Here is a 21,451-nt window from a genome sequence, read left to right on the forward strand (position 1 = left end):
ATGACCACAGTAATGCCTGGATGGTATTCATAATCATACTTAATATTTGAAAAGAAGATAAAAATCGGATTAAAATTAATAGATTTCATGACCAATAATATTATTAAGGAAAAGGAGCTATCAGTTTACCGGTATTATAAATATCATACTGAAGAAAAACATAAGCATGTTAATTCAGAAAAAAATACTTTTATAGAAAAAGAACAAAAGACTCTTTCATATAAATGAGCTGCACTCTGAAAAAACATAGTTAAAGCATGTGTTTAAAGTATTGTCCTAGCTGGGCCCGGGAAAACCAGAGGTAATGCACGTTTTTACAGTATTGTCCAAGCTGGGCCTTGGAAAACCAGAGTTAATGCATGTGTTTAAAGTATTGTCCAAGCTGGGCCTGGGAAAACCAGAGTTAATGCATGTGTTTAAAGTATTGTCCAAGCTGGGCCAGGGAAAACCAGAGTTAATGCATGTGTTTAAAGTATTGTCCAAGCTGGGCCTGGGAAAACCAGAGTTAATGCATGTGTTTAAAGTATTGTCCAAGCTGGGCCAGGGAAAACCAGAGTTAATGCATGTGTTTACAGTATTGTCCAAGCTGGGCCTGGGAAAAACAGAGTTAATGCATGTGTTTAAAGTATTGTCCAAGCTGGGCCAGGGAAAACCAGAGTTAATGCATGTTTTTACAGTATTGTCCAAGCTGGGCCTTGGAAAACCAGAGTTAATGCATGAGTTTACAGCATTGTCCAAGCTGGGCCTGGGAAAACCAGAGTTAATGCATGTGTTTAAAGTATTGTCCAAGCTGGGCCAGGGAAAAACATAGTTAAAGCATGTGTTTAAAGTATTGTCCAAGCTGGGCCTGGGAAAACCAGAGTTAATGCATGTGTTTAAAGTATTGTCCAAGCTGGGCCAGGGAAAACCAGAGTTAATGCATGTGTTTAAAGTATTGTCCAAGCTGGGCCTGGGAAAACCAGAGTTAATGCATGTGTTTAAAGTATTGTCCAAGCTGAGCCAGGGAAAACCAGAGTTAATGCATGTTTTTACAGTATTGTCCAAGCTGGGCCTTGGAAAACCAGAGTTAATGCATGAGTTTACAGCATTGTCCAAGCTGGGCCTGGGAAAAACAGAGTTAATGCATGTGTTTAAGTATTGTCCAAGCTGGGCCTAGGAAAACCAGAATTAATGCATGTGTTTAAGTATTGTCCAAGTTGGGCCTAGGAAAACCAGAATTAATGCTTGTGCTTACAGTATTGTCCAAGCTGGGCCTAGGAAAACCAGAATTAATGCTTGTGTTTACAGTATTGTCCAAGCTAGGCCTGGGAAAACCAGAGTTAATGCATGTGTTTACAGTATTGTCCAAGCTGGGCCAGGGAAAACCAGAACTAATGCATGTGTTTAAGTATTGTCCAAGCTGGGCCTGGGAAAACCAGAACTAATGCATGTGTTTACAGTATTGTCCAAGCTGGGCCTGGGAAAACCAGAGTTAATGCATGTGTTTACAGTATTTTCCAAGCTGGGCCTGGGAAAAACAGAGTTAATGCATGTGTTTACAGTATTTTCCAAGCTGGGCCTGGGAAAAACAGAGTTAATGCATGTGTTTAAAGTATTATCCAAGCACAGGCTAATCAAGGATGAAAATTTTACCACTGAAAGGCATTTTTTTCTTCACAAAATAAATAATTCCATTAAAAAATCCCACATACAATCATTATTAAACTATGTTAAAACAAGACTATTTCCAAGCAATAAAAGTCTCCTACCGGTGAAACTCCACCATTTTCAGCAATATTTTAGTCTATTTGTTGCCATAGCAACCAATTATTCTTGACGTAGGAACACAATGAAATGACAAGCATAATCTCCATATTGCCATCTGTCCATGTTTCCAGTTTCATGAAAAAATATGAAGAACTTTTAAAGTTATTGCAGCATCCAGAAAAGTGTGACAGACTCACGGACACAAAGAGCGCAAACCATAAGTCCCCTCCAGTTTCACCGGTAGGGGACTAATAAAGCAGTGATACAACAGCCTTTGAAAAAATATGAAGAACTTTTAAAGTTATCGCAGGATCACCATTTTCAGCAATATTTCAAGTCTATCTGTTGCCATAGCAACCAGAATACTTGACATATGAACAAAATGAAATGACGTGCATAATCTCCATATCGCCATCTGTCCATGTTTCAAGTTTCATGAAAAAATATGAAAAACTTTTAAAGTTATCGCAGGATCCAGAAAAATGTGACAGACTCACAGACGCATGGACACACAGAGCGCAAACCATAAGTCCCCTCCAGTTTCACCGGTAGGGGACTAATAAAGCAGTGATATGACAGCCTTTGGCTTTATAAAATAATTTGCTTGTATATATGGTACACATTGGTGAGTAATTATTTTATTATGATGTGTTACACCTCACAAAAAGTCAATATAGCTAAGCATTCAACAATGTAGGGAATAAACAGGAAAATAATAATTAGTGTTCATCACTAGGGCAGAATGGGATTCAGTGTGTGTGACAAGTCGTGTTTAACCCATTTATGCCTAGTGGACTCTCCCATCCTTCTAAATTGGATCAATTTATTTCCAAAATTAGGGATGTCTGGCATATTTATTTCTATTTTTATAATATTTCTTACAGAAATACCTTTAAGCAAACAGCACAGACCCTGATGAGACGCTGTTTGCCAAGGCCTTTTTTCTAGACGCTAGGCATAAATGGGTTAAGCTTTTATTCAAATTATTTCGTACAAGAAACAATGTATTTGTTGTTGCTTTTTAGTTCAGAGGATAACAAGTAATATCTTTAGTGTAAAAATGATTACATTTAATTATGATAGAATGCTATATGAACAGTTTTCTGACTGAAATCTTTTTGATGGAAATTAGTTATATAAAACAGAAATAAAAACAAGTCTTGGTAATATTTTATAGAATGTATCACAACTTTGAGACATTGCTGAAAATGATAACTTCTTATCAACAAATTGATTCTTTCTCATCTGAATCCAAAATATTAAGATTGAGGAAAAGAACATAAAAAAGTAAATGTTTAAATGAAAACTTGTAATGGCAGTGGTTGCACGTAAAACTTTAACACCTTCATTTCTTTAGTTACTAATTTATGAAAGAATATTGAACAAATGCTGTGGAGTTAATTTAACAATCACATATACTGACTTGTTAAATGTCCACCTTAAGCAGACAAGGTACAAGTATTTAAAACACGCCCAACAAGGATATCCCAGAGGCCAGGGTACGCACAACCCAAACACCTTTTCCCATTCCAAAATCAGCGCCAACCATTCCTTCGACTTTTTTCAGTGAGATGTGACACCCTACCTTTCTCAGTGAGATGTGACACCCTACCTTTCTCATTGAGATGTGATACCCTACCTGTCTCAGTGAGAGGCTACAGCCTACCTGTCTCAGTGCAAGGTCTCCCTGGCTCTTGCTGGATGGTTTCAGACTCCGCCCAGCCTCCTCCTCATCATCACTCAACACATTGAGGGCTGGCTCACTGCCCCGTCGCACCTTCAGACCTGAACCTGCAAGCAAACACAAACACTCATATAGCAAGTGTGCCATCTAACCAAGATGTACGGGACACAAGCCACAAAAAAGTGTTCAATCAATTTACCTTTCTCTGCTAAAAAGTCTGTAAATTTCGGCTTTTTCTAAGGGTTATTAGAAGAAAAAAACAAACAATTTGTAAAAGTTAAAAATTTGCAGACACTTGCTTTATTGGTGAAAGTCAGAGGAAAAGTAAGCACTGACTTAAATTTCCATACAGGACCTGGTTGATGTACCCAAGTTTCATGTATCTAAATCATGTGGTGGAAATAGACATGTAACCAATCCTTTTATAATGGACCAAAAAACTTAAAAGGGCCCATGCAGCATCTGACTGTATTGATTACTGCTGTTAGGGGCAGCATTGAACTATGCAGGAAAGACCATAGTGTGGCAGTCTTACAGTTCACTGTTAACATAATTACTTCATTCCTTTTTCAGAATGTTGATCAGAGCAAATCAAACAGCACTATGAACGCCTGTGGCAATTACCAGTAAGTTGGTTAATTTTACTTAATATTTACACTAGATTACCTATTAAGTTAAATAATATTTACCAACTGCCAAGCGGATGTCTTAACTGGTGTAAGAAATAACAATAGCCCACACTTATTCAGGTGACTAATTTATTGGATTTAAGTTCAAAAGCATACTGACCGCAACATTGCTCTGTTTAAAGTGACCATATACTCCAGTCGATCATTAAAGCTATTTGCCTTTTGGAACTTGTATAGGTGTTCAAAACATTTATACTATTAAAGTAAAGATTTACTGCTGCACATGTGTCATTCTAACAGTTACATGTACTAAGTCAGGCATCGCAGATTCCATAATGCATGTTACTGTTAACAATTATAAAACATATTATAGTTAATATTGTTTTACATATTTGCCACCATTTTTTTGTTTTGATTGCATTTTCCATACCTTTTTCTAATAGTGATGCATGAAAATATAATATATTTTTCAATATTTCATCATAGACCGCATTAGAACTTATATCTCTCAAAGGAATGCAGAAAAGAGCATGCTGCTGCATAATATCAGAGTTGCATTATAAATAATACGTCCAAAAGGCCAGCTTGCAAAACAAGCACCATGTAACTACCTATAAGTGAAACATTACCACATCTATGTCAATGAATAGCCTAGCAGCTAACATTAAATTTTCATAAATACTGTGAGGCATGTTTAGAAAAATGAGATAGTTAAAGCGCTGATACAGTGTATAACATATTGAACATGACTATCATTTATACCAGAGAAGGACATTTAATACAAGTACATAATTCGCCCCATTTGTGCCAAAAGGTACCATGTGCCATTTATTTTCAATGCCACATGGTATCTTTTTGCACCAAAGTGGCAATATATCAATAAGCCTACAGGTAGGTAGGCTTGAAGAGACTGTTATTCACAGCTTTACAGTCAAGCTTGAAGATACCTAGATGACATCCCTCAAAATATTGCACATAACACTACCTACATGTAGATTAAATTTCAGTTTAAGTATTCACTATATTTGCATCTGATTCTGCTGTTATAATTCTCAATTTTCTTCCTACATAGATGAGCGATCAACTAGAAACTACTATTCACTGTAGTATAGGAATATCTCACTGTGAAGACTGCTCATTATCGAAATTAGATAAGGTAAACACACCTGGTATTCTTTACAAGTTTCTACCCCTATTTATGCATTGAGTGATAAATGTTAATGACAGAAATAAAATCAAGTTTTTCGACACTTCCACTTTTGCATTAAATATACTAGGCGTATTATCACAAATGGGTAGGTGGGGATACTGTTTCTAAATACATTTGTTTGTTCACACTCATCAATCTGGTAAGAATGAAAACACAGATGCTGTGATGCTATTGCTGTTGATGATGATGCTAAAGATGATGCAGATTGCCCTGGCTAATTCAATGGTAGGATTTTTTATGCCTGGTTGTTGCTGATGATGCTAAAGATGATGCAGATTGCCCTGGCTAATTCAATGGTAGGATTCTATGATGATGCTAAAGATGATGCAGATTGCCCGGGCTAATTCAATGGTAGGATTCTATGATGATGCTAAAGATGATGCCGATAGCCCGGGCTAATTCAATGGTAGGATTCTATGATGATGCTAAAGATGATGCCGATAGCCCGGGCTAATTCAATGGTAGGATTCTATGATGATGCTAAAGATGATGCCGATAGCCCGGGCTAATTCAATAGTAGGATTCTATGATGATGCTAAAGATGATGCAGATTTCCCTGGCTAATTCAATGGTAGGATTCTATGATGATGCTAAAGATGATGCAGATTTCCCTGGCTAATTCAATGGTAGGATTCTATGATGATGCTAAAGATGATGCAGATTGCCCTGGCTAATTCAATGGTAGGATTCTATGATGATGCTAAAGATGATGCAGATTGCCCTGGCTAATTCAATGGTAGGATTCTATGATGATGCTAAAGATGATGCAGATTGCCCTGGCTAATTCAATGGTAGGATTCTATGATGATGCTAAAGATGATGCCGATAGCCCTGGCTAATTCAATGGTAGGATTCTATGATGATGCTAAAGATGATGCAGATTGCCCTGGCTAATTCAATGGTAGGATTCTATGATGATGCTAAAGATGATGCAGATTGCCCGGGCTAATTCAATGGTAGGATTCTATGATGATGCTAAAGATGATGCAGATTGCCCTGGCTAATTCAATGGTAGGATTCTTTATGCCTGGTGTTCCTAGAGAGCTGATAATATGTATTTTTTTTTTAACATTACCTTCTTACCTGGCCAATTTTGTGCTATTGCTCTTCAAATGAACTCATATATCAATACCTATTAGTTACAAATCAGCTTGGTTGAACTCAAATCATGGTTAAATATGAACAAATTAAGCAAATAGATGTCAAAGATATAGATTAGTCTATAGCAAATATGCTACATGTCATATACAAGAAACAACATGAGTAATATACAAAAAAAAGATGCATGTCATATCAAAGACTCAACATGAGTATTCCCTAGAATTAGCAGCAGTTGATTTACCCGAATTAATATCAGACTCTGTGACAATCACATCGTGATTGCTGTCTAATGAGAAGCCTCGTTGGTGATCTGACTTGTGATTGGTCAGGTCGGAGGTGAAGATCTCCGGGCTGGCGGTCCCCGCAGAGCTGACACTCTGTCCATCACCTCCGTTGTGGTGGTGGCGGGGTCCTCCTTGCTCCTCAAAGTCTGCAACCAGCTGTGAACCAGATTATACTCTGTCAGTATTTTATAATGTACCGCACATTCTCTGATGAATGTCCCATAACAAAAGTCAATTGTATAATTCCCTTAACCCTTTACCACTTAGATATGTATTTTTGCTCATTTGTTGTCCCTAAGAAAGTTAAATTTAATTAAAGACCTTTCTTACTAAATTCAAGTTATAAAGGCTTCATTTCCAACCCTTAAATACTGATGAGCAGCAAACAGCATAAAACCTGAACAGACTGTGAGTTACATGCAGGCTGTTCTGGTTTTAAGCTGTTTGCACATAGCCATTTTCACTTTGCTTCTAAGTGAGAAAGGGTTAAGAAACCTTAAGTTACCTCACTCCAGGAAAGATGCAAATTTGTAATTCTCATACCTAAATTTTGTATGCCTGTTTAATGTTTGTTGCACTTCACAAGTATTACTGTGACGTACATTGAAGGCGAGTCATTTGGACCACTAAGGATGTTTATATGAAAAAAACTGTTAATCTCTCAAAGGCCTTTTGTAAAACCCTATACAAGTAAACAGATGATTAGCATGATCTGATTGGTCATTATGGGAATGTGAACAGTCAGATCAGAGATTGAAATTGCTAGTGAAAGTTTCAAGCATTTAATATCTTGGATCAGAAAAATACAAAATGTAAGCATCCTGGCGACTTTGATTTTGAAGATAAGGAACAGCAGTCGCGGTCCAAAAACCGCCCAAGCAAAAGCCTGCAAGTGTTTGACAGAGAAATTATTTGAGTTAATTTGGCTATCACATGAATAAGTGAGAAATTGTCATAGCAATGGCATGGGTGTCAACCCTGCCCAATTTTGCAGCATCAAAAATCTTTTTTGATCCTAGACCTTTCCATACTCATAGAAACAAGCAAGAGATGTGTTTGTCAGAAACAAAATACACCCTATTGCGCCGCTTTGAAATAAAATTTCAATATATCATTTGGCAGGTTTAGAAATTATCTCCCTTTTAAAGCTTATTACTTCCCATGGATTGTATTTTTTGACTTTTGACCTTGAAGGATGACCTTGACCTTTCACCACTCAAAATGTGCAGCTTCATGAGATACACATGCATGCCAATATCAAGTTGCTATCTTCAATATTGCAAAAGTTATGGCAAATGTTAAAGTTTTCCCACAGGCGCACAGACTGACAGACGGACAGACGGAATAACGGACAGTTCAACTGCTATATGTCATCCCACCGGGGGCATAATTAAAGTTACATCAATACAATCTTGTGTTGTCAATATGTGGGTGGAGAAATCGATTATTTTGCGACTTATTAACTGCGTTAGATGTAGATGCCATGTATACCTGTTCTCTATCGTCCACTACATCACAGAGCGTGTCGTCTGGATCCAGTATCGAGTCCTCACTGACAGTACGTAGTGTGTGAACACTCACCCAGTGGTCAGATGGCTGAAATGTATGTTGTACAGCTCTTATAAGTTTACCACTTAGATACGTATTTTGACGCATTTGTAGTCCCTTAGAAAGTCACATTTAATTAAATACCTTTCTTACTAAATTCAAGTTGTAAAGGCTTCATTTCCAACCCTTAGTTACTGATGAGCAGCAAACAGCATAAAACCTGAACAGACTGCAAGTTACTCACAGGCTGTTCTGGTTTTATGCTGGTTGCAAAAGCCATTTTCACTTTGCCTCTGAGTGGGAAACGGTTATAAGACCTATGCTTATAAACAATAGACTGTGATAATAATATGAGCACTGATTACTTGCTAACTGCTTAAAGAAATTCTGCTTTAAAATTAACGTACAGCAGTTGGCTTAAACAAAATATATTAGGAAAACAGAAATTAACATCTGCAACCAGTCTGCCCTACCTGAGGATGTCTATGCCCACGATTGAACTCCATTTGAAAATAGCACCACTGACAAAAAATATATGCCTTGCGCGAAATTAGAAAGCTTCAACACATCATTTTGATCATGTGGCTTTGCCCATCCCTATCAGAATGTCTGGCAGTGGTTGGACTAGGATATCTTAAGAAAGGTGCCATGCCATAATCAAAGTTGATGAAAAACTAACATCATGCCTGATAAAACTGGTCTATTAGCCAAGATCTGTCAGAGGTTATTTTTGCAAACTTTAGAGATTTTTGGTAGGTTTGCAATTATGCTTCATTGGAACAGCAATACTTTTTTGCTGTAAAAGTGGGCGATGCCACTTGCATTTAAGTAGCGCTGTTTGACAATGTGCATTGAGGGGCACATCTTTACAGTGTTATTGTAGCTTCAGATACTGTACACAGTGCTCCAGCTAGGTCTTAATCGAAAGGCGCCACGCCCTGCCCTCTCGAACCTCCGCCCTGCCCCCCCCCCCCCCCGAGCCTCCGCCCTGCCCCCCCACCCCCTAAAAAAAAAAAAAAAAAAAATTTTTTTTTTTTTTTTTTACATTATGATTATTCATAAATCTCTTATTACATTGAAATTAGTTTAATCCTCATTGTAGACATTATATTTGAATGGTTTTATAATAATGGGAATAATACAATTATTTATAACATATAAATTAACATGCAATAGAAAGCATTCCAGAAACACCCGCGCGCTCGAACGTGCCCTTTTCACAAAATACTGCGCATCGAAAGTGCCCTTTTCACAAAATACTGCGCGTCGAAAGTGCCCTTTTGACAAAAAAGCCCCCGTGCCCTTTTCAAATCCTAGCTGCAGCACTGCTGTACATGCCTCTGAATCACTGATAAGCATTTTCCCCTAATGAGCTAGACCTTAATATGACCATATACATGTAGCAGACAGGGTAGCTCCTAACATACATGTATATACCCATTTTTGCTTAATGCAGCTCTGATTGCAGTACAGGGGACATTTCACATAGTTGCACATTTTTTCTGAAACAATGATAAATGCCAGCGTTTAAGGTCAAACACAGCTTGAAACAAAAACCATAACAGTTACTACATGGTGCTCATTTATACCAATTCACACTGCTTTACATCAAGATTTTCATCATTAATTTACCACCCCACAGAATCATAAGGATTTTTGTTTCACTACGGTACATGTACATAAAGAACAACAGTAACTACAGATTTTTTTATCACTACTAAAGTTAAGAAGGCATTTCATACATAGTGAATGTCTCAAAGGTTGTGTATCAGGATACATTAATTATTACAGGGCCCTTGCTACACATGTACACTTTGGGGGATTGGGGCCAGGGCCCTTGGCTTAGAGGGGGGAATTTCACATCGTTTTGTGTGAAAATTATAATTTTAGATCTTTTCACCAACCATTCTACACCTAAAATTGCTATATTTTAATGTAATTTAAATAAATATACATTGAATCAAAGGTTAATAGCACGATACCAGCTGGCAACATAGGTATATTATATATAAATGTTACCTGAAATAGGGGAAAAAAGTATACTATTTTAAGGGAGTAATGGGGCCGAATTTCGGCCCCAAAAGCGGACAAACTAGGGCCCTGTATTATGATCTTTTTTTAATCTAACATCTATAATTCATGAGTGATTGTGCGTAGCCAAGATACACTTTTCATAGATATAGACTGCATGTACATAATGAATGACATAAAGTTTGTATTTAGGTTATTGGTGTTATTAATTGTGTGTATTTTCAGAGCTTATGTTATAGCATTTATTTGGTCATATTCTGAATCCCATTTAAAAAAATCTACTTTTCCCTATCACACTGTCCCAAATACAAAATTTATAGCTTGACTAAACATTAAGACTTTTTTTAATTTTAAGAGATTTTTAAAGCATAAATATAGAATCTGGCACAAGTTGTCATATCATACCATATTTTATTAAATGAGTTCAGGAATTTTGTTAGTAAGCCAGCCTTAGGCGAGCTTACTAACGAATTTCCTTGACAAGTTAAATAAAATATGGTATGATATGACAATGAGTGTAAGATCTTTTTTATCACATGCTTTTAAATGATCAAATTAAATAAATATTTACGCAAACATAATGATAAATCCCGAATGTTGTTTACAGTTCGTGACGTCATTTGATGTTGCAGCGTCATTTCAACAAAATAACAAAATGCAATTTGTCAATAAACGAAAACTAAGCCAATAAAAACGCTTAAAATGTTGTATTACACATGTGTAATATAAAAAAATATGTAATGGTTGTATTACATGGGAAACAGGGTATAGCATGTGATCAATAAAGATATTTGAACTGTGAAATCTATTTGACTGAATGTGATATATTTATGCCCAGTATGTTCTTTGTTATGTAAATTTTATCAATAAGTTTTCAAAAATATGTATTAAACAATCTCAATTATCCCAGTTTATATTAAGTTGACTCTAGCTTTCCTTTTTCCTGGGTATAGATCCTATTCCCTGAACTGGTGTGAAAAAGCCTTGATTTTACTCACCCATTAGTGTCAATTTAAAGAAAACTGTTGCCATAATTGCAGTCAATACTTTAAATTTAGGCAATCTGACACTCCCAAGATATTATTATACATCAATGTCCACCACAGTTATTTAATGTTTATAACAATGGAAAGATGTTTAGGCTGACCCTATCCCATTATTGCCATGTACCAATCAATTACCCCCTCCCACTATATGGACTGTCTGAGTGACTCATCCTCCACATTATCTTGTTTACAAGCTGGACCACCATCAAAGTAAGGCCCCATAAAACTGGACATACAGATGAGATGTAAATTACCCTTGCCATGGCTGGACAAACAAGTTGAAAGAAGAAACAGTTAACCAGGCAACTTGACACACAGGTGTTAAATGGAAAAGTCACTCATACACCAGTCAATGCAGACCAGTGAACCATATATTTAAATTTGTTTTAGACAACAAGTAAATGTTATGTAACATTATTATACCTCATCCTGGAAGTATATTAGATTGTTTACCTTTAAATTTACTACATGGTTAACTAAATAACTTCAAGATGAATGAGTACCAAAAATAACAGCATTTAACACTTTTTCATTCCCACTAGGAGCAGTTATTAGGACTCATTTCCAATGGGAAAAGTAAAATTTTCCCCAAATGAAACCTTAAAATTCCCCAAAAAAGGTATACAATTTTTATTTTTTTTTAAATCTTATTTTTAGTTCATCTACCATCCAGCTCTGTTAGATGAACATAAGTCAATATCAGAGCCCCAGATAAGCTGCGTTAATCTGCGTCTTTTACCCTATTAAAATGTTCAAAAACGCAAAGAAATACAATATCATGCGTATTGAAAACGCAACCAATTTGACTTTTACGCATACTCGTCAAATGGGATGCGTACAATACAATGGCTTCGATCGAAAATGCTTTTCTCATGTTCGGTATTTTCTCTTTTGAAGTATTATCGTAACGAGGCGATGCTTTCATTCAGCAAGCACCTGGATGTTGGAGCAAGAAACAGTCAAAGTAAATAAAACGCTCTGCGGACTAGATTTCATAGTAAAATCAAGCGTCTGACCAAATAATTTACGACGACATACATGCGCTTTCAATCTGACTTAATCCGTCGTTTTATAACTCAGTTCACCCTATTTCAAGAATGAAATCACCCTATTTTTCAAAATCAAAGGGTGAAAACCCTATTTCCCAAATAATTATCTGGGCCACTGCAATATGATATCGAAAACACGTTTCATCTATAAAAAAATTAAGAACATGATGCGGCATTTGTTAGCAAAGAAACAAAAATACTTATTTCCTGATATCAGTCCATTTAACTAGATATGGCGCAGCCGCGACCAACGCACGGCACTATGCCGCAGCTTTTGACCCAGGGGTCGGATCAAAATTCCAAATAGTCAGTGCACTGTCGCACATATGCTCATAGCTACCATGTACTTAAGTTTCAAGGTTCTAGTGCTAATTTCCTCCTTCTTTATAAAGTACCGATAAACGGTACTTTCCCAATCGAACGAAAATTCCCAAATTCCCAAAACGGTACTTTCCCAATCGAGCGAAAATTCCCAAATTCCCAATCGGCATCTGGAAAAATCCCAATCAGCGTCCGAATTTTTTCTCAAAACGATCGAACGTTTCGTAAAAAAACAAACTTTCGGCGAGCGAACAAAGAAAATCGTATAGTTGTGTGTAACCACGCGCTCGATTAATTTCGGGTTTTATTATTCAGCGCATTCAATCAATAGAGTTGTTACTGTTTCCGGTTCTTTTGCCAGGCAGTCAGCGTACTGTTTTACGTCGGTTTGTAACCTTATCGTAGTTTGAAATTAGTCATAATAGCAAATATTATGCCAAAAAACCAATCGGAACCATCTATCACAGGACACATTGACAGCACTAATGATGCTGTGCAGGGAGGGATGCAAGCAACTGAGTGATGATCAAACATCAAAGATTGTTGAAATTTTCACAAAAATGAAAGAGAGAGACATTGCTTTAAAAGAGATTAAAACAACTAGTAATTGATTTGGTGTGTTCTTTATAATATTTTGTTATTTATATAAACTTTATAACTTAATGGTCATTAAGGCATGCCTGCAAATGATTATTTAAATGGGTATGTTCAATACAGTATGAACTGTATGATGTATTCAATAAGACCCAAACTTCACGACGCGATTTTCCCAATTTCAGGATTTCACGACTCGATTTTTCCCAATTTTGAGGTTTTCACGACTCAATTTTTCCCAATCGGACCGGTACGGGTACTTTTCCCAATTGGACAAGGAAAATCGCTGAGTGTAGGAGGAGATAGTGACCAAGTCAGACGGACAGACAGCGGAGATAACCACGTACATGTTATCCCCCGCTCCAATTCGGCAGATAACGACAAAATTCTCCCAATCTAAAGGTACAATGTACCAGGGTCCCGTTATTAAAATGGTGAGAGAAAAAAATCACTGGCAGTCACTGCACACTGGAATAATAAGTATGAGGCAAGGAAAGTGGGTTTTTGAATTAAGACTACGAATATGACATCCCTGTACAATGTTCATAATCGACATGTAGTTCTAAATAAATGAAAGCAGCTTAACAATCCCAGTCCTTAAGTCAGAAAATTACTATGTCAAGCATTACTTTTACAACAATGTGTATAACATTGTACTTATTTTCATCTACATCATGTAATTTTTAATTATGAAACACATAAACAAATGAATTAATTTAAAATAATACAGCAAACAATGTTTTAAAAACATTTACTTATCAACAGCACATTACTTAGGTCTGTAGAATGTTTATTACAAAATTCAGGTATTTAAAAAAAGGACATTGTGCTTAAAAAAAAATAGGTCCGTTTCAGATCTCCTGACCGTGTCTCCCGAATTGGCCCCGGCCCTCAACTTTGTATTGGTGTCGCCAAAAGAAAAAAAAAAAGAAAAAAAAATTGTTAATTTTCGTTCATATAAGATGTGCTGTCAAGCAAACAAAGAATATATTACAATACATGTATTTTTTATAAGCTTTAGTAGCCTTCCATTCTTGTACCCGAAAGACAAATAAAAAATAAAACAATCACTACCTACCGACCCTGTGTTTTTTTTCCAAGGAGACCCCAAATGGACCTTTTTTTTGGCCTTGTACAGATGTTATTTTATATTCAATGGAATGAGAAACCAATTATTAAATTTCTTGGACCTGTAATCGAAAAATTATCTTGACATAAGGTTACAACAAATTTGTTTGTTCATCAGTGTGAGTGTGTCTCATCTACATGTACACATGTACATGTAATTATCAAATTTAGTGTTGTTGTCTGTTTCACATGTTTCATCGTGTGAATGTTATGGCCTCATGAAAATTCTACAACTGTCTGAAATGGAACTGACTGCCAGCAATGAAACTACTCAATGTTATTGCATTCATGTTACTTGTATTTATTATCTACCATTGATATTTAAGATACAGATAACATGCTGAGTAGTGAAATTCTTATGTAGAGAGTGGTGTTGGAGTGACATAAATATGTCAATTAACCTGCCAACTAGCTGACATATTGGTGTAGTGCAGGGAAGTGCATATTAATAATACATGTTTACACACTGATGATGCAACCTGATGAACCATCACCAAGGCTTTTTGGGGAGCTGATTTTACAGGCTTTGTTTTAGTCATATTGGCATTTTTTTTATTTTCCCGAAATATTCAGACGTTTAGAAATAGGGCTTTTAAGTATAAACAAGAGGGCCTGAAAGGCCCAAAGTCGCTCACCTGAGATTCAAAGGAACTGACCTGTTCTGTGCAGCCCAAGATGTCATTGGAACAATATGTTCTTACCAACTTTCATGACTAGTGAACACCCTGGCAGCCACGTTTTTCAACAGACCAGAACCATTTTCATACACATCCAAGATATCATTTAAACAAATATACTGACCAGTGATTTCAATAGACGCAGAATCCTGCGTTTTGACGTGAGCAAATTAAAAATGACTCATTTTTGACGCAACCCTTTTTTCTGCTGTGCGTCATTTTGACGCGTCGAAAATTTGACCCGTGCGTCAGTCAGTTAACATCTCGAGTTCCATGGTAATAAATCCCGCTGTGCTCCTAATTGAAATTAATGTTTCAGTATTTGAAACTCGGTCTATAATCGAGCCATTATCGAGGGAATATCGCGGACGTTGTTTATCTTATCTCATCTCTTCCTATTCACATGTCACCGTCTAAATAGTGCGTGCCCAATAACTGGGTTATTAGCAGCAGTGATTACGTGATAATTGATTTACCATCCGATAATTGCAGGTTTTTTGCAGACTTTTCAGACGGCACGGTTAAAGAAAGTCAGCAAAATTAATTAAAGTAAAAACCATATTGATCAAATGTCTATTAATTACGTAGATCCAATAGTAGATCCAAGTCCAGCGAGTTTTGTCAGTTGTTAATCCACCGATAATTACGAGTAACACCCATCTTATAATGTAGCCTCTAGAGTGTTCACAAGGTTTTACTATAGCCATATAAGGAAAAAATGCCCCGCCCCTTGGCAGCCATGTTTTTCAAGCAAATGTAACCATTTTCGAACTCATCCAAGATATCATTGAGACCAATCTTCCGACTAAATTTCATGAAGATTGGACAATAAATGTGGCCTCTAGAGTGTTAAACAAGGTTTTACTATAGCAATATAAGAAAAACTGTCCCGCCCCTGGCGGCCATGTTTTTTCACCGATCTGGACCATGTTCGTACTGGTCCGAGATATCAATGAAACCAATGTTTTGACCAAGTTTCATGATGATTTGGCAAAAATTGTGACTTCTAGGGTGTTCACAAGGTTTCTCTAAAGCCATATGAGGAATACTGCCCTGCCCCCTGGCGGCCATGTTTTTCAACTGACGGGAACCATTTTTTAACTCAACCAACATATCATTTAGACAAACATTTTGACAAAGTTACATGAAGATTAGGCATCAAATGTGACTTCTACAGTGTTCACAAGGTTTTTCTTTTTTTTTGAACTAGTGACCTAGTTTTTGACCCAGCACAACCCAGTCGAGGTATCAATGGGACAAATGTTCCGACTAAATTTCATGAAGATCAGACAATAAATGTGGCCTCTAGAGTGTTCCCAAGGCAAAATGTTGACGACGGACGACGCGCAACGGACAAAAAGTGATCACAAAAGCTCACCATGAGCATGTTGTGCTCAGGTGAGCTAAAAAAGGGTTTGAGGTTGTCATATCCAATAAACAAGTATAAGTACATGTATGATATCTTTATGTAAATTATACTGTTTTTGTTGTATGTACATGTAAGTTTGATCAATAATAATGCAAAAGGTTTAAATAACCTGGTAAGCAATACATCTTTTTCCCAAAAATTAATTTAATGCTAAAATTACAAATTCACTACCTTGTATTTCACTGCCTGGTCATATTCTCATTTATATGGTTAGAAAAAGCCCTCATCAAAATGTGAAATTATCATACATCCGTACACTTCTAGCACTACTAACTGTGAATGCTCTGGTTTGTATTATTGAGATACTTTTTATATTTGGCAATACTTTTCCAGTGAATTTAGCAACTATTTTAATAATTATGATAAATTATCACTACATTGTATTGACACATGTCTCGTATATATCAGACTGCATTATATTATTCATATGAAGTGAAATGACTCATACAAAAATATGAAATGAATGAAAGCGAAGGGCTCTTCCCCTCTTCTTAACCAGGAGGGTTTCTGCCTATTTTGGGAAAAGGAGTCTTACCAAATTGGGAATTTTTTATCAACAAAATTTGCCATTTTGGGAATTTTTGCTTCGATGAAATGGCTTATTTGGGAAAAAAATTGTGAATATCATGCTTAAATAATTCAGTAGTTTAACAAATAAATTTGTTTTTATTTGTTATTTGTCTTCTTTATATAAACAGATGCAATAGTGGGCATGTTCAATGTTTATTTCAACGTTTATTCAGGTACTGCAGTTTTGTTTTTCAGTTACAGTTACACTCTGAGATAAAAACTGAACAGTCAAAACCTTATAGCAGATATTTTTTACCAAAACAAACACTGGTTAGTCACACAAGTTATAAGACACTTCATTCTTAAAAAAAATAATATTTTTTGGGGGGATTTTTTTATATAATTTCGGTTTAGGATCGGGTCCGTTTGCTTTGGGAGCGCCTCCGTTTTCCGGAGGCGCAGACAGTGCTGAAAAACCCCTGTTAACATCTACATGTTTTTTTCCTTTATATATTATAAAGCACTCTGATTACATCAAATGCATAAATTTACATGTTCCTAGTAAAATGAATACTGGGAGTGTCGTGATGAATGTATCACAGATGAGAAGAGTCATTATTCAAATGGGGCATTGTCACTGAATTAAATAAGGGGCTGGTTGTTATAAAATTCATGTAAGAGGCCCAAGACATTCATGTAAGAGACAAACCGTTAATAAGGTGATTTTTTACATTCAAAATGATAATTGTTTTGTGGCTTACAATAGGTAACTTAATTACTGCTTGTGCATATTATTGGGAGGGACAGTGGACATTTCAACCCTATTTACAGCGTTTTTCTTATCATTTTGAGATTTTTTTGTCAATTTACACTAAATTAGAATAAATAATGTATGATACATACATTTCAAACTAGTGTTGATAAAACTTACATTAAACAGTTTTTAAAAATATTAAACATAAACATATCAGTAAAGTGGAAATTTCAACTTCAAAACTTTTCATTTCTAGACCAATAAACTCTATTACTAAACTGCAAAACGATAAGACAATGAAATAGGATTTTTGGACTGGACTTGTGGAAAAAGACACTGTTTGCCATCGGAACATGACTTAATAATGGCTATAATATTAGCTGAAAAAGCCCGGATTTACATGTACTTTGCTGCACAATGATTTTGGCTATTGGATGGCTATCTTTAGACTGTTATTTATTAATTAATCATTATTTACATGTCATAAAGAGATCAGCTATTATCATTGCTCCAAGATAAACACTTAAAGCTATGCATAAAATAGTATGTTGTGTAAACCTTCCATACCTTTCCCTGAGCTTTTCGGTACCGATGTATGGCCTTCTCAATCAATTCACGAACCAGTATCTCACCATCTCCGCATGGAACAAGGACTTTCACTTTGTCAAAGCACACTGTCACTTTCATTGGCATTGTTTGCACATAATTGACATATTCAGATCACACAACATTACTTCCACAATTTCATTTTAAATCCACAAAACCACACTCAAACACATTAGTCATTACTATGTAAACAAACAGGTAATTTGTGTACTTCAATACAGATTTCGTGAATGTAAAAATAAAAAAGCACTCTACACACCCTTTGAAAATGCACTGAATTATACAAATTTAACGAAAACAATTAAACTTAATGTACACAAATAACGACAACTCAGATTTAAAACAACAGACTGAACAGTACACCGAATTCATATCCCCTCTTACACTTACAGGTGATATTTTGTTCTCATTCTGATCGCATTTTAAATTCCATTCCCACAAATAAACAATTGTGCGGATTTGATTTTGTGATAATTCTCATATATAGATTACTTGTAACACATAAACTCCGATTTAAACAGTAAGATATCCATATTTTCTGTTATCAATGATTGTGAGTAAACTTTCTTGTTTACGCTTGGGGAACCGAACCGAGTATTTCCGCGTGAATGCAGGTAGCCTCGATTTGAACACAATGCAAGGGTTCTACCAGAGGCTCAATCGCCCGACTAGACAATAACGGAAATGGTTTTTTCGTTATATTGTTTTTGTTTATGAAAACGCTTCGAAATAATTAAAACAAAACGTTTACTCACCGGTTAAACATGCATGTGAGCTATGTGATTAAAATAATCCCACAATCAGACCAGATTAAACATCAATGACTTGCTTTCCATGGAAAATGATCGTCATAATAACCAATAATGAAAGACAAAAATATCCAGATTTTTTTTAAAATACCAAATGTGGACTGAAAAAGATGTTTTGCCAAAATTTTAATTTATGATTATCATAGTAAAATAATTTTAAACCTTATTGTGCTAAACATATTGTTTACCCATTATTGTGCTTAAATAATATCCATGATTAATAACTCTAGTCAGACTATTTGATATATTTTAATGCTATATAATAACTATGCTGTTTCATAATCTGTATCTACAGATATCGGTGCTTGAGTAGTTTCAATTTTAGCAGTTTGCTAGGATGATTGTTTTGATTATCTTATTATCTAAATTGTATAATTATCTAAATAATTATTAATAAATAAGGTCGCCGTGGTGTAAAGGATATGGTGTCCGCCTAGCGACCGGGAGGTCACGGGTTCGATCCCCACCGTGGGAGCATTCTTTAGATCTCCCCCCAAAGACACCAAGTACTGGTTCTAGGTCCAGGAAACGGACTCGAGAGCGTTCATATAAGCCTAAGGCTTTCGACGCAATCGAGCGGTTTAAACTAAATAATTAAATAATAATAAATAGGTTTAAACTAAATAATTAATTGATTGATTGGTTTGATAATTAATCAATATGGTGTTGCCATGTATTGCTCATTTTGTCATGTTAAACAGTTTTTAACATTTTTAATAATGTGTCTTAAGTTATGTAACTGTATACTGTATGTGCTATTGTGTTATCATGTAAATGTTGAGTTTATAAGTCGGTTTTAAAAGCTTTTCAGAGTTTGGGTTAATTTGTTTATATACCCGACTTTATAAATAAATATTACTTGACTTGACTTGACTTTGGTGAGCGAATACGTATATGGCGGCTGACTGAATTGTTTTTTTTGTGTGGCTAGAAAAAGATGTATATTTAAACCGGTCAGCCACTTAGTGTTTATATTTCGGCTCCACGTTGTTCGTTCTTAATTCTCTTTGTTTTGGTTAAGGGTCAACGACGTCGTAATAAAAAGTTATTGAAGGAATAAAAAGTTATTGAAGGAAAAGCTTCGACAGTTCTGTTGTTTTGTGACGCCACTAATGAGAAATCGGATGTTAAAACATAATATTCTCTCATAATATACAACATATGTACATGAATGTAAAAAATATGACCCAAATCATACCACTTTTTTCATGCGGCTGTTTTGTCTGTTATAGTTATTGGTTGCCAAAATATATGTGTTCAATACCCTTCGTTATAGCATGACTTTCTTTTAATATCACATTATGAGACGGCTTTCAAATTACAAACCCAACTAATACCTATTACAGTTTGCCTAAAATGCTGTTAAAGCCACAAGTATACACAATTTTATATTAGTATCTTAAAGCCGCTCAAGAGTATAGTCATTAATTCGGACGAATGTCATTTAATTATATATATTCATCCATAAAAGTTTAGGTCACACTGTGTTCAAGTCATGAAATACGAGCAAAAACAACACACAATACATCGATAGCTAAATAACTATAAGAGTTAAATAGTATGCGCATAATTTCAAACTGTTGGTTGACTTAATTTCAACGGAGAGATTACCGGTAGTTATATTACAACATATAAGAAACCGACTGAAATAACGAAATATAAAATGCAAAAATATTGTTTTCGTGTATATAATTTATGTTGTTCAAATACAATGTATGTCATGTATATATCTCAAAAGAAAACATTATCCGTGCTGCGTAAGCATTTACTAGCAACTGTCAAATAAATGAACGCTGACAAAATTCTAGTGTTAAAGCCTCATTTAAAAACAAACCTCTCCTGAAATAAGACGACTAGATCATTGTTGTGATACATCGAGATATCAAGACCCAATTTGAAAACAATTCTTGAAAATAAATCCCTACGTTCAGTAACTATTTTGTTTAATAACTACACACGAATTTCTTAACAGAATAATTTTTAATTAAAATGATACTTTCAATGGTCGACAACACTCGTATGGTTTTTACACAATAAATTAAGAATTATCTTTCCTTATAGTATGACATTCATTTACATTATCTGAACCGAACGTTCAGAAATAAATCGCTGGAAATATATCCTCTGAAAATGGATGTTCAATTTCGAAAAGTACGCTGTAACCTTGAAGTTTAACTAACCGATTGTTATAATTGCACATACTATCCATTTATGAGATGTTTAGGAAGTAATTGCAATCTTTTTACGCGCGATGTTATTTGTCTCCCATTCAGACAGTTCATTTATGCAAATAAT

At 35.5% G+C, this 21,451-nt stretch overlaps 1 protein-coding gene across 1 annotated transcript in view; it reads right to left on the reverse strand.

Annotated features, from left to right (window-relative positions):
* LOC127855156 (partitioning defective 3 homolog) overlaps positions 1–18,516 on the reverse strand; it is an 87,031-nt gene extending 68,515 nt beyond the window's left edge. Inside the window, 4 exon segments of the mRNA XM_052390561.1 lie at positions 3,413–3,537; positions 6,612–6,810; positions 8,146–8,250; positions 18,309–18,516. Coding sequence (XP_052246521.1) covers positions 3,413–3,537; positions 6,612–6,810; positions 8,146–8,250; positions 18,309–18,434 — 555 coding nt within the window. The 5' untranslated portion in view covers positions 18,435–18,516.
* Positions 18,517–21,451: the final 2,935 nt, after the last annotated feature.

This window comes from Dreissena polymorpha, chromosome 13 (genome assembly GCF_020536995.1).
Source record: "Dreissena polymorpha isolate Duluth1 chromosome 13, UMN_Dpol_1.0, whole genome shotgun sequence".
In the NCBI taxonomy this organism is placed as follows: domain Eukaryota; kingdom Metazoa; phylum Mollusca; class Bivalvia; order Myida; family Dreissenidae; genus Dreissena; species Dreissena polymorpha.